This window comes from Dermacentor andersoni, chromosome 3 (genome assembly GCF_023375885.2).
Source record: "Dermacentor andersoni chromosome 3, qqDerAnde1_hic_scaffold, whole genome shotgun sequence".
NCBI lineage: Eukaryota > Metazoa > Arthropoda > Arachnida > Ixodida > Ixodidae > Dermacentor > Dermacentor andersoni.
The window spans coordinates 129840356-129865844 of record NC_092816.1 but is presented as its reverse complement, the minus strand read 5'-3'; the positions used below and the strand labels follow the sequence as shown (position 1 = coordinate 129865844).

At 48.0% G+C, this 25489-nt stretch overlaps 1 protein-coding gene across 3 annotated transcripts in view; it reads left to right on the top strand.

The window, feature by feature from the left end:
* The window catches only part of LOC126525284 (solute carrier family 2, facilitated glucose transporter member 8-like), a 38134-nt gene extending 21679 nt beyond the window's left edge, over nt 1-16455 (top strand). For 2 of the 3 annotated variants that reach the window (XM_055067604.2, XM_055067603.2), the window contains 4 exons: nt 920-1183; nt 7953-8243; nt 14424-14669; nt 15881-16455. In XM_055067604.2, the coding sequence (XP_054923579.2) occupies nt 920-1183; nt 7953-8243; nt 14424-14669; nt 15881-16099 (1020 nt within the window). In that variant the 3' untranslated portion in view covers nt 16100-16455. The remainder of the gene's footprint in view (nt 1-919; nt 1184-7952; nt 8244-14423; nt 14670-15880) is intronic. The other variant, XM_055067605.2, reaches the window with a different exon arrangement.
* Nucleotides 16456-25489: the final 9034 nt, after the last annotated feature.

The following is a 25489-nucleotide window of genomic DNA, read 5'->3' as shown; positions in this document are numbered from 1 at the left end:
TAATCCAAAAAGACTAGCTGCAATGACCGGTGGTGAATATCGACAAAACTGCAAACATTGTAACTGCCCCCTGGCGGACCAAGATCACATATTGTGGGGATGCCAAAAGAACCCTCCCCCGAGAGAACTCTTTAGGCGAGCTCCTTGACACGAAGAGTGGGAGATGAAGACGGAAACTTACAACCCGGAAGACCAGAGAGGGGTGGCGGAATTGGCTGATAGCGTCGCGGCGAAGCAGACGCCACGCTAGCCCACACCGCTGGGAATGAAAACTCCACTCAACCTTGACAATAAAAGTTTTTTCGCTCTCTCTCTATCTTTCGTCGTGCCTGTTCCTCAGACAACAATTTCCCGAAGAGAAGGCAATGTCTTTGGTGAACCCAAACAATGCAGTCGAAACACTGATAGCGAACTAGGATGTTGTCTTCTGTTGTTCCCTGATCTTAGAGAACGGGCGGCGTAGCAACCTTGATGCCTTAATGTTACAGTATTCAGGATGAAGCTTTGTTCAGATGCAATCCTTTCTGGTTATAGTATTCAAGATTAACAACGATTTTATATATTAAACCAATTTTGTTATAGTGCTATAATGATGACCGTGAAGAACAAAAGCTTCATATTTTAGTAAACTTCATCAAAGATGCTGGCTTTGCAATATTTCTTGAATATTAGTGAACTAGTACATTGGTAGATTCGAATATCCCGATCGCGACGAATGAGTGCTTTCATTCAGGTACACACGTAAACAGAACATATGTAACGGCAAGGTAAAGTTTGCGAAAGTAAGATTTTAAGGATTTAAAAGTGGAAAAAGCTGCTTGTTTTTTTTTTTTTTTGCTAGATTACTATCATTGCTTTAGTTCACACAAGATGCATCGAACAACTTCCATTCAAGCTCAATGTCCCACCGTGTGCACAGATTGGCCGCCGTGAAAACGCCATGGCCATGCAGCGAAGCCTGCGCAAGGAACCGGTCGAGGCCAACGCTGAGTTCAGGCTGATGGAGAGGGCATTCTCGCGTGCCGTAACGCCGTCGCTGCACTACTGGCTGGCGGCGCACATGATGTTCCTGCAGCAGTTCTGCGGAGCCAACATTGCTGCAACCTACGCGCGAGTAATCGTGGCGGCGGCGGGCATCGAGCTGGACGAGGGCCACGCCGATCTCGCCATTCTCACCATACAGGTGATGCTCAGCCGCTGTGCGTAATTTTTACACACTGTGCGCTATCACCTTCGAGGGTAGTGAGAAAAAGAAATCGATAGAAGCTCGTAAAGCAAAACATCAGTGGCCCCTCAGTATGCCCATTGCATTTATTTACTTATTTATTTATTTCTTCACATACACACTACAATCTACAGGAAAACCAAGCAGCTAGGGCAGAACCTTGTAAAACAGAGACAATAGATAAAATTCGCACCGTTAACAAAAACGACCATATTTACGAGTAGTTCAGTTGTTAGACTTAATATATCAGACACCACAGTGTGTGACATGCATGAAATTAACAGGATCACCCAGTGAATGACTAAATAATGACATAACGGTCATTTCAAGAGTGACAGCACTGCACATTCAAACCACTTTTCAAATTGACTTGCTAATGTATAATAACGTAACGGGTTTTATTATGTAATTGTACGGGGAGAAAACATCTTTAATGTATTGCCACGAGGCAGTGAATGGGCTCTTACTGTCGGTCGGACAAAGACAACGGCGACGAAGTGGCCAGAGGCTCCCGCGAAAGCCTTGCATCAGTCGCAGTTACCTGTGGTTATTGTAACCTTGCATATAGGAATGATATGTAAATACACGTTATCCCGATAACACCTTTTTCGCTGGAGGTGCTGCGTAAACCTGAGAGCGTGCCGGCTCTGACAACAAAGCACGGAACTTGGAAGCGGTCGCCATCTTGGTGGCTCCGCGATGACCAGCGAAGTGACGACGGCGCAGCAGCCGTCGGCACCTGTGGTTCTGTTACACCCGCGGGGCCCGGGAACCTCTCCTGGCACGGATGGCTTGCACGTCGAAGGGTGGATCGACATGTACGAGCGCGTCAGCGACCACTACAGGCGGGACTCCACGATGATGTTAGCCAACGTGATTGTCTACCTGAAAGAAACGGCACACGGGTGGTACAAGACGTATGAGGAAGATCTTACAAGTTTAGGCTCCTGCAAGGTGAAGCTGCATGAGTTGTTTGGTAGACCATTTGACCGTTGGCAGGCCGCTAAAAAGGAGCTGCGATCCCTCATCCAGACAACCACTGATTTGTAAATTTCGTACATTTAGGGCGTACTGGGCCTTTGTCGAAAGGGAGACGCAAAAATCACTGAAGCTGACAAGATTTCGCAAATATTGAAGAGAATGGCGGACAATGCGTTTAATCTACTTGTATTTAAGGACGGTACGACGGTAGTCGCCATAGTTTTTTTTTAATGTATTTATTTCGGACAACAATACATGGTATCCGCGGGGAGAGGCTAAAGGAGACTAGGATGTCTCCTGACGAGGCCTAACACCCGCATTACACGTCGGTGCAGATGGTGCGGAGTAACATATCAATGAGAACAGTGGTACGTCAAACAAAGCGAGAGAAGAATTCAACATAAGCAATTATAGAAGCACTAGTCAGGCAGAAAATAATACAGAAGTCCTCAACAATGAGCGATAGTAAGTGGTGTGGAAAGGGATGTTAACGTTTTCAACGAGCGAAAAGCCGCCGCTTCACCTGGCACTTCCATCAGCTGCCTAACACCGCCGCAACACCATCATGCGGGGACTGAATGATGCCTGCGCAGTCTACAGCGTGGGAACGTGTAACTCGCATTGTCCGCCGCGAACTCCAAGCAATAGTTCCTACAGCCATCCCTCCAGACGTTCAGTAATCCAGCCTGTCCACCGACATATGTCGCTCATACAAGCAGTCGTCCGCGAGAGTTCGCGAACCTTGGTTTATCATGCAACGTGTGTTCCAACCGTGCACCTGAACGTACTCCTGCAAATGCCCCCGAGAACAAGGTCCACCCTCCGCACTATTGAAAACCGGCTGACTGGAGAACGGCAAACGACTGACAGATGTGTTTCAACTGCTCACGCGTTGGACACATTGCCCATCGCGGCCGCAGTAGCTGCTCATTGCCTTCAAACTGGACCACTGGATCTTGGCGTCGTCCTGGAGGCCATATTCGACGTTTTTCTCCTCACTCTGACCCACGTGCTTCCGATGCCGCCGTTCAACACTCCAGGTTTAGCTACTCAGAGTCCCAAGGCCATCGATCTCTATCGCCGCGACCATACCGGTCCTCGTCCCCTTTGAAAATACCTGTTATCCCCCGTAACAATGTCAGTGCGTGAAAGGGAAAATTGTCATCTTCCAGAATTTAGCACCAAGCAACGAATCAAAGCAATACGGACTAGTTTCTCAGGTAGAAACCTTCACAATGGAGGAAAAACACCCCCTTGTGCATGGATTTGAACTCCGGACTAACAGCTTTCCATTGTGGTCGTTCTACCGTCTGACCTAACCAGGAAGCGAGCGCATCACAGCACGAAGCCGAATTAGTCGATAGCTCGAAGCACAGGAGCACTGAATATCGCAATTTTTCTTCGACTGCGAAGCTTAATTTGTGAAAAACCAGTGTAGGTTTCCCTTGTAGCTGAGTGCCACATTCTGGTGGATGACAATTTTTCCTTTCATAGACCTTCCCCCATCTTGCGGGATTACGCATAAGTGAGTTTTCATGTCGGTGCATGCAAAACAAGGCAGCAAGTTCCGTGCATGTCGGTGACCAGGTGCGCAAGAAGGGAGCGCTTTGATGCAGATATGTGCACTAATTTTTTAATTTCCCTTTGCATAGCCCGTACAAAATGTTCATTCTCGGGATTTTCTGCGGGATCTTTTATTAAAGGGCCCCTGAAACGGTTAGGAGAAATTTTGTACATACGTAGGTTACAGCTAAAGTTAATCATTCGCACCACAATTTGTGTGCGACGTCTCACATTAAGAGAGCTACGGATCATTATAAGTTACCCACTTCCATAGTCGTGCATTTTCTCCTTAACTCGTTCGCCGAGTGATCAGGGCTAAGCTCCGCCTTCACTGGCTCTGCGTCATGATGGCACATCGTGTCGTCGACTTCCGGTTTTCTAGGAGCGAGCGAGCGAAGCCTCTCCAAACTCTCCGGCAGCAGCTTCGCAGTCGACGCCAAGCAAAAGCTATGGAAACAGAGTGCGTTGCAAGCATTCTGCCGCAGTGGCGAACGTGTCTGGTATTCCGGTAACCATAGGTTAGCTGGGCGTTCCAACGAAAGAATGGAGGCATAAACTCAAGCTGATGAAGGAACATTAGCGTAGACGTACGTAAGCTGCCTGATCGGTGTCCACGATCCAGCCACCCGTGGCGCAGAGCTTAACCAGCCCAAAAAAGAGCCAATATTGCTTTAGCCAAAAGTAAAACATTTTAAACATATACAAGAATAATGTGTTAATGATTACCCTCCTGCGAAAAATGTACACCAGCAGAAAAGGAGAATACATTTTGTTACTGCTACTATGTGTGGTTGATCTCTGTGCCACCAGGTGGCTGCACCGTGCAGACAACTCACATTTGCGTTTCTGCTCATCCCCTTGAACGGCACAGTCAAACGGCCAGGCCTGCACCCTTGTGCTTACCCTAATACCGGACTCGCGAAACGCTATTGCGTTATTAATCTTCCGGTGTAGGCGGCCTCAAACGCGCAAATCGTGGCGCCGATCGGATAGCGGCAGTCCGATGCGCTGAAGCTATTGTCCGCTCGTCTGCTGCCTTGCAGAGGGACACGATGTCGCAGCTTGACATATTACCAGTCGCTACGTTTGCAGTCCACAACGCAACACAGTCGAATCGCAGTGCTCGCGAAAAGAATGAGACCGACTCTGACCGCGGAGCTCCCGTCAAAATGGAGCCCGTTGTAACACAAACAGACGACGCTTGCTGTGTGCCGCAAGTGCTTAAGTGTACTGAGAAATTGTTTTTGTGCATTCTCTTTCCGTTACTTTCTTTTTATTGAAACAAATTAACTAACATTTCAACTGTTACGAACATCATTTGTTCACCATAAAGGTGGAAAAATTAGAGGTGACGCGCCCTGGAGGACAATCGCATAGCTCGCCTACATGACGTCAATTGGGTGATTTACGTCATATGGGTAGGAGCGGCTGAAAATTCCACCGAGCAGTGTGCTGCGATCGGCAGCGATGTACATTTTTAAAACCTTATAATAAATTACACGCAGAGCACTTAGATACGTCAATTAATTATCAGAAGGACCTACTCTAACGACTCAGTACGTTTGTAGAAAATCGCCAAAATCGTTGCAGGGTTCCTTTAAGGATTTCTACGGTCACGAAAAATCGCTTGGTAAATCCGACGATCTACGGTTATGAAGAGCACAGCGCGACTTCGTACCATTTTTCAATTTGCATATGTCCTGCAAATGAAAGCATTCGCACCAGTTTAGGAGTTTCCTGTTTAGGAATGGTAAAAGTTTTAAAGGTAACAGGTCTGGCGTCAGCCGGTTCCATCTTTAATTTATGCCCTATGAACGTAAGCTTTTGCGTAGCTGATGTGCAGACGTCGCCAATCTTACTAGATCAGGACAGCTTGTTTTTGATTGTTACACCCAAGTATTTTTACACTACTACTTTTTCTACTTAAGTGCCTTTAATAGCCTCAAAAATTACGAAGGGTCAGTGGTGTCAGACGGCACACCAGAATGATGCATATGTTAATTCATGGGCTTTCACGAGTAGGTATAAGGTGATTGGAGGTAATATAATCGTATCTACAATATAGGTGGGCCGACAATAGTGCTAGGTGTATTGAGCGCCAAGACCGTTGTTCGTTAGTTCTGGTGGTCGAAAGCTTCACGATCGACTGACATTTGCGCCTCTATTTAGGACATTTCAACGAAGCAGAATAATAATGGTTTTTCCCGTCGTTGTTTCGAACTGCTTAATGGGTAGAAATTACAGCGCTTACGCGTAAGCATCAAACGAAGTTTTTCTTGCTGTAAGCTAGGTCGACAATGTGTCACTATTAAACCGTTTTATTTAGTTTTCCATGAACGTCGTGGACGTCGGTAATGAAATACGAACCTCTCGCATTGTTTTCTCTTCGACGTATTCATCGAAACGTGCTCCATTAATTAGCGCAGTCTAGCTGAACAAAGTCGAAACTTAGTTACATGTTGTTGAGGCAGGTCGTGCTACTGAGGCACCTGTTATTGGGTTACTTGCTCATCGAGAACTGTTCATAAGGTGCTATGCGTCAACAGCCGTCACAGTGACTTGAATCATTCTCAAGCTATTTTAAAGGGCTATTGTAACACACATCTCTGTACAATGGACCATGAGACCCAGCTGGCAGAACAGTTCAAAGATGGCAAATCTGATGAGCGAATTTCTGTTATTGCCATTCATACCTGCTCGCGCTACTTAATCAGACTTTCTCTGTTATGCCTTCCGGTATGTCTAGCGTAGATGCGTTTATCTGCCGCAAGCGTTAAGCACTTATAATATATCTCTTTTAGCAATTAGCAAAATTTTTCTTTTAACGTCCTCTGTATTCCAGGTGATCAAGGCTGAGAACACTTATGAGCCCTACGGCTACGGGCGAACGCATCTGACGAGCCCCTGCCCTACAAGTGATGCAAATATGTTTCATATTAGGCTACTTGTAGTCGGTTGTCTCTTTATTCTTTAATACTTATTCGCGTGCGTATTTCTTCTTTATGTATAAAAACAGAAAAACAATTTCTTATCTATAATTACCCTAAATATCGCGATAATTGTTACCCTAGAGTTCAGGAGGATTCATTCGCCATTTAATGTTATTGAGTTTAGCGGGTCTCGCCATCTTCAACATTTACTGCCAGTTTCCGTGTTCTAGACTAATTCAGCAGCGAGTGGATCCCACAAAAAGTACATTCATTATTAACACAAAGGAGCCCCAAAGTTATAAGATTTCACACGGGCTCTCGTACAGGTCCAAGATAATAAATCAGCTTTATTATACAGCTTTAACGCTAACATAACACGTAATTTGAAAAGTGAAGAAGCAAGGAACAACCGTGCAATAAACAACAAACTACAAAGGTGCCCAGGAAAAAAAAGGGTAAACGAATATTTTATGTTTAAGAAGTCGGCAGCTTTGCCAGAATAGCGAAGCATCAATTGCGATAACAGTTCAGTAGACAGCTATACATGTAAATTCATCGCCCGTATAAACCTGTAAACATTTGCTTATTAACTAAGAAGCATGGTGTCAGAACGCACGCGCAAACATGAACACATCACACTCCACGACCGCAGACACTCGCTGCCAAAATGCTGTCGTGAAGAAGCGCGGCAGCAGGAGAGAGCGCAATGACCTTCGTGCTGTCTATCGCTTCAACACAAACTGAGAGGCGAGATCAGAGCAGGCGCAATGGTATGAGCCGTCGGCGCTCCTACACTGGGCCTCCAGCGCAGATCCCTTTTAAGATACGTCTCGCGCGGCCGCGCATGCGCAGTTGCTGCCAGAGTACAATGCCGCTCCGTCCCCCCTCCGTTGCCCCGCGCGCAACGGAAGACGGCGTGCTTCCTCCTCGCTTTCCTCCCTTGCGCGGTCGAGACTGTGCCGTGATAGTCGACTCCACTCGCACGCTTTCACTCGCACACACAGCACACGACGCACGGCGACGGTGTTATAACCCTTGGACTCTGTAGCGAACATTACGGCGACAATTCGCCTAGAGTGGCCATTTGATTGTCATCGCATTGATAAAGAAATATAATGTAACCAAAACAAGAAACAGAAACAAAATAAGCCAATTATCAATATCGAAGTCGCAAAGCGAGCTGCTAAGATGAAAGATTTGTCCCGTGGTGCCGAAGCCATAAGTAATACCGAACTCTCTATCTCGTGCCCCAGTTGGCGGTGGCATGTGCTGCCCTTCCCCTGATGGACACAGTGGGTCGTCTGCGTCTACTGGTGGCCTCCGCGAACATATGCGTCGTAAGCATGATCCTGCTGGCATGCGTGTATCCAAGCATGCCAGCTGACGCCGTGCTGTACACCGCTAGCAAGGCGTCCACTGCTGCGAACGCCACCGAAATGGCAGCAGGCGGATCCGGCGCTAATGGGAGCCCGCTGGGACTCATCTTCCTGGCTGTCTTCTACTTTGGCTACGCACTCGGTCTTGGGCCCCTGACTTGGATACAGGCGAGGACAAGAAGGGGTCACCCCAGCCCGTTACTTTCTTTTAAGAGACAGCTTCACCTCGGGAGCTCCTATCTAAGCACATGGGAACCAAGAAATGACTTTGCTCCGTGCCCCCTGTGGCAGCTTTGAAGGGAATCTTTGCTTTTAGAAAAAAGAAATTTGAGTATACTGACTTTTTGTTGGAGATAGTGTACTAAAGCGACCACTTTCTTTTGTTACTTAAATTCTACAACACAAAAAGGAAACGTTGCCAATTCTAACTCGGAAATTTTTCTGTAAACAAAGTTAATTGAGGCTTCTGAAGCGAACACAATCCACGTAGGTATTATGCATAGCTTTGAAATATCCCTTATTTGTGTGTAGGACATTTCGAAGTGTTTGTGAATGTTACCGAAATTTCACGTTAGCTGGGAACTCCTAACCGCATCCGCCTTCTTCACGCCCTCTAGCAGATGCATTTTATCGAACTCCGATATAATTTTTCCGTGTAGACATATAGATCAGTAAATTTTATGCTTTAATGTTCTCCCTCTACTGCATTATTTTTTCTATGTAAAAGCTACAAGGCCTCATTTGCTCTTTACATTTTGTAGAATTTCCTTTTTGTTTTCTCAGTTCAACAAAGTTCATTAAAATCATTCGAGCGGTTGTCCAATGAGAGTGTTTTGGCCTTTTACATTTATCTGAAATGCAGAAATTGGGTTCACCCCGGCCTAAAGCTTTCTCGTATATTATAACTTTCGTTTTTTTGCACAGCTTCGGCGCGGAGACAAAAAGCATGACGTTAGCGTTGAGTAACATGAAGTGGAAGCACTTGCGTAGTGGCACTGGCTTATACGCCAAAAATAATACTTGCATAGTTCATTGCAACCTATAAAGATATTCATAAATAATAAGTTATTTGGCCAGGGGGACGCAAGGGGTGATGATAATTATCACTGTCAGCAGCCCAATTAACTAAAATTGAAGAAAGAACTTTTTATTGACTGCGGTAAGAGGGCATGTTTGTATTCAAATTTTATAGGCAGTCGTGTTTCAACACAGCTTCACGTGGAAGAAGTCTTCTAGCATATATGTGCTCCGAGATATCCGACTCCAAATTTTAATTGTCGTTCGAACGATTACGCATGCAAGAGAGTTAAGATCGGCGCAAAGCTCCTCTCTAATGTGGCGCGGATGTTCGTGCGCCGTTTAGTCTGACAACAGGGCGAAGTCATAGGCAAAGATGATAAGTGTTCCCCTTCCCCTCTCGGCTGGCGAACTCAAGATATGACAGCTCCGTGTGCCGTGCAGTCGTAGCTCTTGATTTCAATGAAACTTACAGTAGTTGGAAATCAGCAGCCAATTTATTTGCTTAGCCCAGGCAAGGATCATGCCAGCTCATCTAGCCACTGTTGCGCATGCGCAGTGCCCTCCGGCATCTCCGCTCGCACCATTATTTCGGCATGGCAGCTGCCGCCATCGTTACAGGCTGCGCGGTCGCGTGTAACAACAGCAGTTCCGGGTTCTTCGATTTTTATTTCGCCAGCCGAGAGGAGAAGGGTGACAGTTATCATCTTTACCAATGCATCCGCCCCGTTGTCAGACTAAACGCCGCTCACAACAGCCGCATCCCATCATGGAGGTGCTTTGCGCCGATCTTTACTCTCTTGCATGCGTAATCATTCGAACCATAATTAGAATTTAGAGTCGGATATCTGGGAGCGCCGACATGCTAGAAGAATTCTTCCAACTGACACTGTGTAGAGACACGACTGCCTCTAGCTTTTAAATACAAACATACCCACTTACTGCAGTCAAAAAGTTATTTATTCAATTTTAGTGAATTGCGTTTGACAGCGATAATTATTATCTCACTTTGTGTCTTTGTGTCCCACTGGCGACATAACTTATCTGCACAGGTAGTCTTCGCGTGCCTCCCAGTTCTTAATTCTGAGAAAACGAGAAAGCTTAATTTGGAACAGCCTTCAAGCAGCGCCGGGGGGCCAACAGTGTCTCGGCATTACGACGGATGTGATTAAGTAGTTTCGGGTCCGGCTACTCCAACATTCCGGGGGATCCGTATAGATTTTTCTCCCACATTGACGCCACCGTTCTGCCAGTATGTACACACCGTAGGATTCGGGGGTAGTGGTCCCGAGTCTGGCGTCAACTGAGGGTCGCTCTCTAGCCCACGCCGCCGATGCGTGTCGCAACGGTTAGCTGGCCTACGCGACCGGGGCCTCCCACGGAGGCTAAGCGGGCTCGCGCCGTCGTCCCAGCGTTCTTGATCAGCGGAGGTATTCTGTAAGAGTCCACCTAGTGGACTGTCCGTTTTGGCCACTGCTGATTGGCTAAGGTCGCTCGTCTCCTCCTCTCTCGTACAGCTACATCCAATCGGCAGCAGCCAAAGTGGACAGTCCACTAGGTGGACTCTCACAGAATACCCCTGCAGCACTGCTTCCTTCGTGTTGAGTAGGAGGTCAAGAAGATGGTGAAACGGGATAGAGGATCTATTTGTATAGGAGATAAAACTTTTTTACAGAACAAGGGATACTCATACTGGCCGAAGCACAGAGGGCAGTGAAGCGTGCTCGTAGAATAAGCTACATGTCAGAGCAAACTAAATCTTTTCGGATAGCACGACCTACAAGTAATGGTAGACATCTTTTCGGAGAGCACACCGGAGGATACGAAACAGTGCGCTTAGATCCGCTTTCTCTCCCTAGATCACAAGGCCAGGGAATTCCGCGGTCACAAAATCCCCCAATCTGGGGCGTTCGTAGTCGCCGGAGCACACCCTCGCCTTGCGGGCGAGGGTGCGCACGATCACTCCGGTACCTTTGTTGACTGAACATGATCTGAGAAGTTCCATCATGGGCACACGTGTCACTGCCCCAGAGAAATGAGGGGATGCTAGTTGACAGGAGATTTCCTGGAATGGCCCAATTAGCGCATTCATCTGTCGGTCGGCTCTGGCGACCAGCAGTGGCCGTAACGAAGCGGCGTTGAAAGCAACATCACTGGAGTTTGTCGGTCCCAGTGCCGAGGTTGGCGACCAAGTGACGTCTATCATTCCTTTATCCGTCAAACGTGTCTCACCTTGGTGTCGCCGCGGGTCTGTGCGATAAGAAGTACTGTGAGCTTCGCAAAGCTGATTCGTCGCATGAAAGCAGGACAGGCTGGAAGCGAGCTTCGAACCTGTCCTGCTTTCGGCGGACAGCTTTGTCCAGCGTCCTGCTAATGACGGGATCTAAGAGGCAAATACAAAACACGTATTAGCTGTGAAGTGTTCAGCCCCACCGGCTTCAACTCCATATAGCAGCTTCGTGCTGGAGAAGTACAGCATTCTTTGCAGCGAATCTCCGACACTATAGCACGCGGCTCCGGCGAGCACACGCGCCGCGTTGCCATCGTTGCACGGCGCTCCTGCCGTGGCTTCCGAGCTCGAGCGGCGTGCCCTGCCCGATGCGGAATATTAGTTGAGGAACCAGTCGGTAATAATCGGACGGCACAATACCCAACATCGTGTGTCGATCATAACATATATCACTAAAGTACGATGAAAATGTATCCGCGCTTGAAACCCGTCGCTACTCCACTTGCTCCAGTTAATCCTGTAACCTCAAACTACCATCGACAAGTACCTCTTCCTCCGGCTTCATCAGTCGTAGTTTTTCAAAAAACGTACTGGCGCGAACTCTGGTTTTGCAATCGTACTAGAGGTGCTAGATGTACATGAATTTTATCTTATCTTCGCTCTTGTGGGTCCTTGAAGGATCATTTTTTATAAAACTCTTTATCTCTCTCAATTTCCAAGCAAACAGTTATCTAAACAGGGCAAAGCAAAAGGTTACTGCGCACATGCGTAATCATTAGTAAGTATCGCGTTTGTAACAGAATAGGGGCCGTATAACGTAAAACTATTCCAATATGTCTTTATTCCAATCTCCTGACGTCAAATTTGCGTAACTGCAGACGCAAGCATCGGGCGGTCAATCGCAGGGTTGTCTGAACAAACCAATCAAATGATCCCCTCGTTCATAGGAGGTCACTTTTGTTTGTTGAAAAACGAATAACAGTGCCTGCACTGAGCGGCTTGTCTTATCTAATTGGATCACAAGAGGCTAGAAGCATGCTCAAGTGGAGAGGGATTCGATGGGGCCGAGACACTGCACTGAATATCGATAACCGGATGAAGAGGGTGGTGCCGGCGTCTGCGATTGGTGCGCTTTCTCTTACTTAGCTTGCGGTGGCTCGTCGACAACCGCGGCGGTATGCAACGGAAGCTTAATAATGACGCTAAAATGGATCTTCAGCAAAGAAGAGTTGGCAGAACGAGGTCCTAAACGTGCCGAAAGTTATCGAAAACGTTACACAGCCACGCAAGAAGTTTTATTACACGTTTATAAACCCATGCTCTCCGGCACGTGCGAGTAGCCAGCGCCTGAGCGATCGGCGGCTGCCATCTTTTATTCCTTTCGGAAGGGGACAGGCTGCTGCTATTGCGAAGAAAATTCAGTTTTGTGCGGCATATTAATGCATCTTTAATGCGCACACGTAACTTTGACGCGGTAAGTTCTTGTGGTTTTGTGACGTCGCGTGACAGGCAGGTGAAGTGGGTGCAGCCCGAAAACTTTTGACCAATAGCCGGGGAGCTGATGGTGAAAAGGCGTCGAAACAGAAATAACTATTTTTGTTTTTTAGGTCAAATCACGTAAAATCAGCGTGTACAAGTCATATCAGTGCGGTGCTATCACGGTTTTCGTGACGTCGCGTGACAGACAGGTGAAGTAGGGTGGTCCAGCAATGCTTTTGACCAATCGCGGTAGGCTGATTGCAGAATTGGAATAGAAAAGTTTGGAATAGTTTTAAGTTATAGCGCCCTAGATCGTTGTAAATAATCAATTAAACAGAAGCTCGAGTTGCATTTGTCAAAACGTTTATGCTACATTTATCCTTTTTAATTATTCTCGCTTAGCTAGTGTTTCTCCCATAAAACAAGAAATTGACCTGCCCCTCCTAGTTACTCGACACAGCATTTCCTCCCTTCAGTCTCCCACAGTGTGTGTTACACAAAATATATTGCACTGATAACGATTTCATAATCGACATTTTTCACCTCTCAGCCACGTGTAATCTCTCACTGATCGTCAAATGAAAGTCGGGGTGCCACCGTGAAGAGCTACGTGTACTTTCATTCCTAAAACAAGTCAAGGCTGTAATCGCCTTCACCCCTATAGTGTTAGCATCACTGATCACGAGGAGTTGACGTCTGCTGTCTCTGACCATTTCGTTCTCTGTTAGTCTTCTTTATTTTGTTTCATTTCCACTCCTCTCTGTGCTGCCTCGACGGCCCTGAAAGTAAATGAATGAAATGAAATTAGCAAATTCCAGTGCCGTTAAAAGGAAATAGGACGCTACTTAGGCAAATCTATATACCTGTCAAGATTACCATGCTGGACGAAAGGCCTTATTGGCAGCTCTCGTACACACTGGTGCCAAAATTCCCTCTAGTATTTCTTGCAGGTAACTCTATGCCAACGAGTGAAGCACCATGGCACCTCTCCGGCGAAGAAAAAACTCTGCCTAATTTACGCACCTTGGTATACATACCTACGAAGAAGACTTCTTTTAGAAGCATACAAGCACCGTGTATTCCAGTGCATTCGAGCAGACGCGGCTAATACCATATGTTACGAAATGTTTGCTCAATAACCAACGATTACTGTCGCTGAGGCACACCGCCGGCATTAGAGTTGAGGGGGGGTTTTGACTGGACGAAGGTCGTAAAATATGCATATTAGATTTTGTTCGGTGTAAGCTGCCACGTTTTTCTCTCTGATCGATGCTCTCGTCTTCCTAAATCTTAAAGTTGCCAGCATAATTATTGAGTCAGTAACACATGGCGCATCTTTTGGCTTCTATTTAAATTTGTCCGTTTGCCTTCGTGCCTCGACCCAGTGCATAGAACTAAGAAAAACTATTCAGTAGCTTTTTTTCCAACGTCTGCAGCTCCCCGTGCCAGTCGCAAGTCTTTCGTGAAGACTTTCTCATTGCTCTAAATAAAAATTCATTTTTCTCTTTTAAGCTGTAACGCTGTAAATTGTAACGCTGTGCATCTCGACGTTCAGTGCAGCCCCTCTTCACTCGACCTCGGATCACATTGCTCATCGCCAGTGCGAACTGCTTGCGCCGCAGGCCGTGGAGCTGACGCCCCTTCGCGGCCACGGCGTGGAACTAGGAAGCGTGTGCACCTTCTACTGGGCGTGCGCTTTCTGCAGCGTGGCCTTCTTCGAGCGCGTTCGCAGAGACTTCGGCTTCAGCGAACTTGGTTGGTTCTACGGCACGCTAACCCTGGCCAACGGGCTGGTGCTGTACTACTTCATGCCGGAGACGAAGCAGCTCGCCCTCGAGACCATCCTGCTCGACGAATGCCCCGTCGAGGTGCGTACGCGCGAGCGGCGAGCTTCCTAGCACTACGTCCGACTCTCGTGGCGCAAAGGAGGCCCCGAAACTGCCGTAGCATTCGCCGAAGAGAAATGTTCGCACCCTTTGAGGCTTATCGTGTTACACACTAATGGTCGTCATCGATGCTTGATATATTTTATTTATTTTAGAAACTGCTCGAGTTCGGGAGCTCCTATGAAAATACATGCGAACGCTGCACTCATTTTTCGCGGCCACCACTCTACCAGTTTTGATGAAGCTTGTAGCATTTCAGGTGAGAAGATAAAATCTAGTACATGCAGTAGGCCGATTTTATAACTAGGATGCCGATATTTAGTTACTGTCACTGTAGAAAAGCGATGCGCTTAACGTGTGATTGCTAAGATCGACGCTATTGAGTCTCCCGCCTGTATGTGGACCTAACTGCTACAGGCACTTGAACAGGCTCTGCTCTTGATCGAATGTTCATCCTTTCTAAAGCTGTCAGCCAGAAATTTTATACCGCTGTGCTTCTTCCTTCGGGCAGCTCTACGAGATGTGTTGCGCGCACTAACTATGGTTTCTCTATGCTCGGTTATCAGATATTTAATAATTTCATCTTGTATGCTGCAGTGCGACACGTGAGAGTGTTACGCCAGCAAAATATGATCCTTCCATTTATTCTCTTTCGCACATGGACGCCTCAGGCTGTCCTGGTGTTAGCATTGTGAAGGAACGTAGTAGCACTCTTCTGATGCATTTGTACATGATATCTTGAGGAAATGTCTACATATCGTCAGCGATAATGCCTACCTAACTTGGTGTACTTTTGTCAGCACTGAAGTTGCTGTAATACATAATTTGAGCACTTATTGTGAAACAAAAATACGCACGTCCTCCGATAACTATAGTAACGCATAAGTGCTAACCAGTATCGACAAGGGCGAATAGATAACCGCCAATGTTTGCCTTTGCTTTCTTTAGGTGGAGCAGGCCGTGGTCATGTGTGAATAAGGACTTTAGCCTTCCTTGCCACTGTTTGTTTTCCTTTGTAAATTTTTCAAAATAACTTCATCTTAAAATAAATTTTTAGTCGACATACTAATCACCGAAGACATGTGAAGTCGTTCTAATTTAATGCTTAAAAATTCCTTCCTCGCATTTGCTTTTGAGTCACAAAGTTGAATAAAAGCTCTCGCCTGCGTTTCCCGCACTCCTTCTATGTCCAGAACATGCTTGGCCGGCGTCGCTCGTTCAACCCGAGCGCTGTGGCTCGCAGCAAGCGGACAACTCTGTCATCGGCGGGTGGCAGTGATCGTCTGGGAGTCTCCCTGCCCTCCTTGGCTCTCCCGTGCAAGTCGGAGAGCCTGTCCGCTGATATCCCCAGCCCTTTCAAGGCTCACAATTCGCCGGGTGTACCGTGCCAAGAACAGCCTTTCACTCGTTGAGATGACGTACCTCCACGCGTATATTGTCTTCGCGCACGCTATCTACTGGTTGCGCGCGATAAAAAAGAAAGAAGACTAGTAGCAATAATAAAACGAAAAGCAAGGAAGCACGACAATGTCACTTTCGGGCGGTACTCCTCGCATTTCGTTTTGACACTCACTATGGTGAAGGAGCCGTCGTAACACGTTATACCCAATTCTGAGAGGTCCCCTCACCGTAGTTCCAGAAAGTGAAGAGGCCCTATTTTATTCCATAGCCTGTTATGTGCACAGTTTCGTTAGTCAGGGGCTGGGCCGTCTCGCGGAGGCGCAAACTAACAACGCGCCATTATTCATTGGTCTGCGGTCGCTACGGCGGCATCTAACACCCACCTCCTTTCCCCTGGGCTACGCAACGGATAGATTCGCTTCCTACGGCAGGGGCCCTCCGTGTCCGGCATTGTCGTGAAGAATACGACAAAAGAACGAGTATGGCAGAAGTCGACGCGAAAAATACTAATGCAGCAGCGTTAACATGAAAAACAAAAAAATGCCACACCGCGATTCCAACCAAGAAACCCACATTCGTAAGCCTAACCTTGTCCCGAAACGAGACGTAAAGGAGCGCTATAACACGTTCTGCAGCGGCTGCTACAGCACCGTCACTATAGCATTTCGGCTGTGGTGGCCGCGGTTGTGGTGCAGTCGGCGAGGCAAGCAAGAGCACTTTGAAGAGAGCGTGATACGTACTATATGTGTGCAAGGTGGTTGTTCGAGTAGTTCGTAGGACTGTCGTGCAGTCACGGACAAGTTCGTGATGCTCACAACAACGTATTTTCGTCCGCTACAATTTTGCCTGCCGTACACCGCAAATTATATTACCCGGCGCCACGACTCTAAAAGTACGCATGATGCACAACACGCCGCAAAAATGCCTACCGCGGTGCCTTAGTGGCTGTGCATCCCGTTCTGATACAGAGCAGTAGGCCGAAAGTTCGATTCATTCGGTTGGGGGCGAAATGCGGAAATGCTCGTGTGCATAGAATTACGTGCGCGTTAAAGACATCTAGTTTGTCAAATTGTTCCAGAGCACTCCACTACGGCATGCCTCATAGTCCAGTGCGCAGCTTCGCAATGATAAATTGCATAATTTACTGTTAACCCCGCCAGAAGTTTCAAATCGCGAATATCCAGGAGCCACTTACGCATTGCCGCAGGACAATGGTTCGTTCCCCAATGTTGATGTTGATTACGATTCAACAGTGCGATGGTGCTTAGAGCTTGGCTTTCCTTCTCCGTGTGATGGGTGTGAAGATTAGGATGAGAACGTTGCCAGACGACGACGGCATCGGACAAGCAGGCATCAGAGCTTCAGTGCGTATTATACAGCTGTGAGTTCGTTCATTAGCATTTCTTCCCCAACATGGTAAGAGCTCCTTTGATACGTCATACGTACACCGAGATAATTTTACACCAGGTGAATTAGCCAGCGAACATTGTCGACATTTGCACTAAACTTTCGCTTCACGCCAGGGACCTCGATCTTTTGAAGGTGTCGCTAACTTACATACACAGTGCACTCGATGAAACTATTGGCATGGGTGAAACGAGTGGGTTGATCTGTGTGTGAGTGGTTGTGTGTGTGGGCAGTTTTGGTGGTTTGCGATAACTGTCAACACCCACTGTGCGGTACATAATATTGAATAGTCAAATAATCCTGACCTTCTAAACAAATGTTTCGCGAGGAGCACTTGCCAGTCGAAAGGTACATCTTCACTGTTATTGATCGCACTTGTAAACGGAAAAGCGCTGTCGCTCTTTGGTTGAGCCGGCGTCTGTAAGTAGAAGAAGATAAGTGTTCTTAAAGTGTGTGACGTCGCAACACATTCACTCTTTGTGCTTTCGCGGTGTCTACTATAAACCATAACCCCCTCCCTCCTACCCCCAATCAACATTTCTTTCTGTGGCGCGGTAGTAACATATTCGTATTTTTCTGAAGTCCCTGAATAAGCAGGGGCCTTTATTTGTGTTTGTCTTGGTGCAGGAAGCGGGCGGGTATTGCCGCGCACATGCCTGCTACCGTGATTGATGATGATAGCAACTTTATTGTACCGCCGGCTAAGGAGGCCCCCTACTCCCCGTTCCCATCATACAGGCATTGGGGACGGGGACCGGGACCTCCGCGATTAGAAGCAAGCAAAGTGGTCTTGACTCTTCGCGGATTCTTCCGCCAGGCGGATGGCGTGTTGCTGTGGAGCAGGGTCCTCGCTCCGCAGCAGGGCTTCCCAGGCCTCTCTACAATTTATGCTTTCTTTAGCCCCTGGGGAGCTAGCGCATTCCCAGATTATGTGATCGAGGCTCCTTCTCGCCCCACAGTGTTTGCACATCGTTTTCTCTATCATGTATAACATGGTATGCCCAGACCGGGTTTATGAAGTTCCCAGCTTGCAGGAGCCTCCATGCGACTGCCTCTCTATTGTTTAGACTTTTATCCGGTGGTGGCACCAGTCTCCTGCGTAGCCGATAATTTTCGACAATGTCCGTATAATTTTGCAGACGCTAGTCCATATTTCCGGCAGTCGGGCGGTTCCACAGTCACCCGGTAGTAGGGATCTCGGGCTAATTCGTGGGCCGCCTCGTTGCCAGGAATCGACGTGTGTGCGGGGGTCCAAATTAGGCTAATTCTTCTGTTTAGCTGTCTACTGGCCAGAACCCTTGCAGCTTCCGACGACATCCTGCCCTTTACAAAATTCCAGATGGCCGTTTTGCTATTGCTAATTATGAAATTTGCTTCTGTTCCCTCGCAAGCGAGCGCTATCGCACCTTCTTGAGCCGTTTCCGAGTTGCGGCTTCTAATGGTGGCGGCCGATACGGGGCAGCTCGGCCGTCGGCTACCGAGGCGACCGCCGCACCCGACTTGCCACTTGCCGCGTCCACGTACGCACGCGACTTGCTGTCCACCGAATCGAAGCGTTTGAATAGTGCTTCTGCTCTCCTTTCCCTCCTCTCCGTGTTGAATATGGGATGCATGTTACGAGGGAAGTGGGGAATTATTAGATTTTCTTAGCAGTTCCGCGGGATGTTTGTTTTGCCACGTGGTCCCCTATCTGTTTGCAGGCCTACCATATCGAGGATAGCTCTACCCGTGGTCCATCGGCTTAATTTTTCGAGCTGGAAAATTCTGACAGCCTCCGCTATTTCGTCCCAGGTATTGTACACTCCCATAGAGAGCAGCTTCTCTGTGGAGGTGCTAATTGGTAAGCCTAAGACCCCCTTTATGCACCGTCGAATGAGTGAGTCGAGTTTCCACCTCTCCTCTGACCTAATGTTTAAGAAAGGCGTGGCATAGCTCACGCGGATTATTAAGTATGCTTGGGTTTAGTTTAAGCAAGCTTCTTTCCTTCAGGCCTCGTCCGTTCAGCGCGACCCTTCTAAATATGCCAAGGGCTTGCGTGGCAAATCCCTCTATATTTTTGATTGTAGCATCGTTATATCCATTTTCCAATATGAAAAGTCCTAAGATACTGATTTGGTTTACCTTTGGGACTGGTTTCGCTCTACTTTAATGTCAAATTCCCAGCTATGCTTGCACAGGAGCGATTTTGGGTTGTAGACGAATAATTCCGATTTTTGCGGAGAGCATGAGAGACCCCTACTGGCAGCATAGTCCACGACAGTGTCTGCCGCTGCCTGCAGGCGCTCCTCGATGCTCGCATCGCTCCCCTGGTTGGTCCAGAGGATGACGTCATCCGCATACATACTGAAATTTAGCCCCTGTATTCTTCTCAGAGCTTCGGAGAGGCCCCTCATCGCAACGTTGAAGAGGAACGGGGAGAGAACCGACCCCTGCGGCGTGCCCCTGCCTCCTAATTTCAGTGTTGGAGATTCAATATCTTCTAAGTTCATGCAGGCAGTCCTGTCTGACAAAAGCCCTTGACATAGTCGAATGTTCTCGCGCCTACCCCGTTTTCTTGTTGACCGTGGAGTATCGCTTCGTGTTTAACATTTACAAAAGCCTTGTCAAGTCCAGGCCGAGGATCACCTTGGCGTCTCTAGAACGTGAGTCAATTATCTCGTGTTTGAGTCGGAGCATCACGTCCTGCGTGCACAAGCCCGATCTGAAGCCAGTGATCTCATGCGGCCACATGTCGTTCTGCTCCATAAAGCGCGTCAGTCTGGCCTGGACTACGCGTTCCATCAATTTCCCCATACATGAGGTTAGGGAAATGGGTCTTAGATTTTCTAGTTTTGGGGGTTTGCACAGCTTTGGGACTGGGATCACGTTTGCCATCTTCCACTGGCGTGGCAGGTGGCATTTAGTCCAAATTTCTTGCGTGTACTCCGTCGGAGCGCTGATGTAGGCATCGTCCAGATTTCTTAGAATTTTGTTAGTTATCCCGTCAGGGTCCGTGGCTGATTTAGTTTTTAGTCCCAATATTACTGCGCTGACTTCCACCTCCGTGATGGGTGCGTCGAGCTCCTCATTGGGAGCTCCGTCGTACTCCGGGAGGGGGGGGGGGTGCTATGAGTATAGCCAATGTACATGGTGATTAGTTTGTCTATAAAGTCCGCGTCTGTACCTTCATACGCCTGCCTGGCTTTTGATAATCTAATTACCGATAGGCTTTTCGAATTGTTCGGATCTAATCGGTGTCTCAGTAGACCCCATGTTTTGGAAAGGCTGATGCCCCCCTCCATCTCGTCGCATATGCTGCATAAATTCTGATCGCATAATTTTCAATTTCTTTGTTAAGTCTAGCAATTCGCTTTCTAAGATTACAGTTCCACTTTTGCTTGATTAGTCTGCGCTCCATACAAAGTTTTGCCTCCCACATGTGAAGCAGTTTGCTATCGACTATTTCCGGGGCATCGCCCCTTCAAGCGTCTTTGTTGCCTCTTCAACGGGACGCGTGATGACAGCCGTTCATTTCTCTATGTTTGTGATTTTTCCTATGGCCGCTTTCTCTCGCTTCTCCCTAAATAATCCCCATTCGGTGATCCTCGGTTGACGCGCACGACGCGTCCTCACCCCTTTTTTAAGGATCGAGGCCAGAATGAAATGATCACTTCCGAAATTGAGCTCCGAGTTTTTCCAATTCAGATCTGTCATATTTTTGGAGAAGGTCAGGTCAGTGGAGGTGTCTGCGCACACGCTGTTACCCACCCTGGTCGGACTGCTAGGGTCCGTGTGTAGGGTGAGTCCTAGCTCGGGCGCGTCCTCCCATAGCTGCCTACCTTTTGGATCTTGTTTAGCGTAACCCCATTCCGGATGTGCCGCAAAAAAGTCACCGACTATTAGCAAGGGGTTAGTCCCGGCTGCCTGAATAGCTTTGCGAAAGAGGGCCCTGAATCTCACCTTTCTCTGCTGTGGAGTACTGGACAAGTTTAATAGGAACACGCTCGGTTCCTATTTCCTTCCCGTAAGAATTTCCACTAGCACTGCCTCAATGTCTCTCGAGTTGATTTCGTGCGCGATTGCCGCAGTATTCTTCTTAATCAATGTTGTGACGCGAAATTTTCGACCCCTGTCACTTGACAAAGCTTAGTATCCCGAGAGTTGTGCTGCTTTGCCCGTCTTCTGCAGGGTTTCTCATCTAATAGCGTCAAGCACTGTTGCACTAACGCCCGCTTGCCTTGGAAGCCGTGACAGTTCAACTGCCAGATTAAAGGCTCACTTTGCGCGCCTCTGGCCATGTTGGAGCTGGTCGAATTGTTCCTCCGCTTTTAGTTGCCATTCTCCGATGGTTACTAATTCTGCCCTTTGCTTTTGTACTTCGCCCGTAAGGGCTTGGATCTGGCTTTCAGCCTGCTGTATTGCTCCCATAATTTGAGCCATGAAAGACTCGGATTTAGCTTCGATTTTTGCTTCTAATCCTTCCTCTAATGCCACCAACGGATCAACCTGTTCCCCTTGGCGTTTCATCGGGCATGGTCTAGCCGATTCGATAATCATATTTTCCTCCTCCGGTGCCGCAGGTTGCATGGGAGTCGCAGCCCTAGGGGCCGCGTGGGCTGGTTTCGGTACCAATTTTGTTTGCCCGTTGTAGGGGGGAGGGGGACCCCGTACACGTCTGCAATTATATTCTATGCAACTCATGAGTGAGCTTATTAATGACCTCTTTAAGCTCCCCAACCTCTTCCCGTAATTTATCGATTGCTTCATCCTTCTTATCTTTTGCCTGGGAAACCCCACTGCCAAATTACATTGTTTCGGTCCCTACTCTGCTTCCGCTTCTTAGTCCATGGGTGCACCGGGTCCCTTGAGCTCTATCGCACCTTCTGTCTGGACCCGGAGTGCCCCCTGGTGAGGGACCGCGAACGGCCACGCTGTTGGTGCCCTCCGGTGGGCTCCTCCAGCCTCGGGAAGGAGTCGGTTCTGACGCAAAAGTCCTCATTTCCGCGCCTGACCTTGGAACGACCCCGGGGATTCACCTCGACAGTCGCTCCAGCTTGCTGCTGTTGCTTCTGAAGTTGCTGCTGTAGCATGTTGATCTTTCGTTCCCACTGCCTCTTCTTCAACTCGTAAGGAACACGGTAGAGGTCTCTACATTTTCTGTCACCGAGCGGGTGTCCTTTCCGCACAGTTGGCACTTGGGTTCATATAAATGGCGTTGTGGTGGTTGCTCCATGCCACAGCCACGACATTTCACATTCGCGAGGTCCGGGCAGACGTCCTCGCGGTGTCCGAGCCGCCCGCAGGCGTTACAAAGTTCCTGCTTTCTGCGGTAGAATACGCAGCGTTGCGCCACGGGCGTGAGTCTCACCCACCGCGCGACCTCTTTGTCTTCTAACAGTATTAGAACTGTCCTCGACGTTCTTCCGAGTCATCGCACTCCCAAGACCGGTGGATTGCCGTTGATTTGCAGCCTTTTCAATGTATCTGCGTCCGAGAAGGACAAAGGGACTTCATGCACGACGCCTATCCCGCAGTCCTCCGGCATAGTGACGTACGTAGTCATTTCGATATTTCCCCCTTCGAACACGAGCAGCTTCAAATCAGCGTATTTTCGCTTCCTTTCCGTGCTGAAGATGGCGACGAGAATAGAATGTTGCTTCACATTCATCGAGATGACGTCCTCTCCGGCGGCGTCTGGGCTGACGCCAGCCGCCCTAAGTATTACGTCTGCCAAATACGCACCTGCGCATTTCATTAGACGTATTTCGAGCGGATCGCCAAATCAAGCATGTGAACGCAAAACCACGCATCACGACCATGACCTATATTTTGGCATCTGCCAATCGCATCCGGCGCTCGGAGTACATAAATGCATGGTCTTCAGGATTATGTGCCGCATAAAATGCACTTATAATCTATAAGCTTGATGTGGGATGCGTGCTGTTTGATATGCAACACGTTATTGACGGCTAAAAATTAGGTGTCATAGCCCGGTTAAACGGCTTCCGCCATCACAGCAGGTTTTCACATGACAGCTTTTTGCAAATACTTCATGCGGTTCTTTCCTAGCGCGCATTATTTCCTGTTTATAGGTATTCTATCTAAAGAAGTTACCTACTGTTGGGTATATGTTTATTATTATACACACTCTATAAATTTAACGAGTAATGGTTTAGCGTACATGCAGATCTGCTGTAGCAAACATGTATTTACTCTATTACTAAGATTTTCTAGCGGTGGAGTAGAGAACCATAAAGCATCTCCCCCACATATTCTGTAGAACGCGCAAATGTTCTCTGCGACGACGCCGAGAACTGTGTGATAGCCTCTAGCTGTAAATTTATTTCTTGGCAGTTAAGCCACACACCATGCATCGATACTGTAGGACAAGAAACGCCCTGAAATATTGCGAAGTCTGGAGAACTTTAATTCGTCTGGTTTACCAACTGCGCGCACACCACCGAGATGCACTTGCTCATACGGTCACGACCAAAAATTCTGGGCTACCGGAGGAGCGTGACCTTGAGTGACGCGCAGCCCTCGTCAGTCTTGCGAATCCACTGCTTCCAACGGCTGCTTTCCTCAGGCAGCAACCGAAAGATTCTCCTTCCTTACGCATTTGGTTCATTTCACTACCAAAGTAAAGTGGCAGCATTATCCATTCCAGGTATTTTGATATCTGCCGCAGGCGCCCAGCAAAGAGAAAGGAAAAACATTCAGCAGAACCCATTTCACGGTGACTATCGACGGTAACCCGTTTAGCGTTGAATCGACATAGCTGCACAACATATTGCCACCGTCGAACAGAATTGTGTATAAGGCGTGTACTGCAGCGGCATTTCTCTTTCGCGCTTCTATAAAAACACTGGGCGCCATCTAGCGCGAACGCCACGAAGCCTGCGCGTGGCATCCGAAATGCATGGCACAGCGGTGCGTGCGAACGCTGAGAAATCCATCACGTGCCAACTGGGTTCCTCTGTCGCGCTTCTACCTGAACATGCAGTGTCATCTGACCTTAGTGACCCATGTTAGCAAGAGGTTCAATGAAAAGCGCCAAATAACCAACGCATCCACGGCGCTGCTCGCTAAGGCGCTGGCGTCACAGACGATCACTGACAAGCGGCACATAGCCAATGTACTTGTGGCGTAGCCTGCTAATGCGTTCGGATGGCGTCCTTGAGGAACCATTCATACTTGGGTTCGATTCCACTTTTTCGCCATTGTAAAGCGTCTATCCACAGTAGCACTTACCTAGTTACCCAAGTAGGCGTCAAAGACGTTCTTTGAGGAGCGTTGCACCTACTGGCATATATCCAATGGTCAAAGCACTTACGCCTCCATCTATTTCTGAACTACGCGCGCTGACTCTTGCACGTTCGTTAACACTGTAAAAAAAGTCGCAGTTTCGCATGAAAGGCGAACCATCGATTGCGACAGCAAATTAGTGGGCAGCTATAAGAAGTGAAGATAGCAGTTCTAGCAGCCATATAAAGTTGTAAACATACGCATACCATACTCGAGGAAAACATTTAGTGGCTATGAAGATAAAGTTACGGTCGCGTAGCTACTGGACATGTGTTACCGCGCGAAGTAGCCCTGCATTGTTTCACAGTCCTTTTGGTTGCTCGAAACAGACACTGAATCGACGCAGCTTCCGCGTGCGGTGGTCTCGCGTTTCCCCAAGCGCGGAAGGGAAAAGCCGCAAAATAAGCAAACGTTTACACTCAGGGGTCTGTTCTGTCTTATTGAACTGTTGCTAATAAGGTGGTTGTGTTTTCTCTTCCCGAACCTAAACTAACGTGGATTAAAACGCGGGACTCTTTTCAGAAACGCTATGACTCGTGCGCGCTTTGCCTCTGTAGTTTTGTGGCCACGGAGATTTTATCGCCCGTAGACTTTATACGAAACCTCACGGCGTCGGCAACAGCAGAAATGTATTTGGAGTGTAAACATCATCACTGTCGCAATAAAAGGCACGCGGGAGCTCCTAGCAGCTGTAACCACAACTCTCAAGA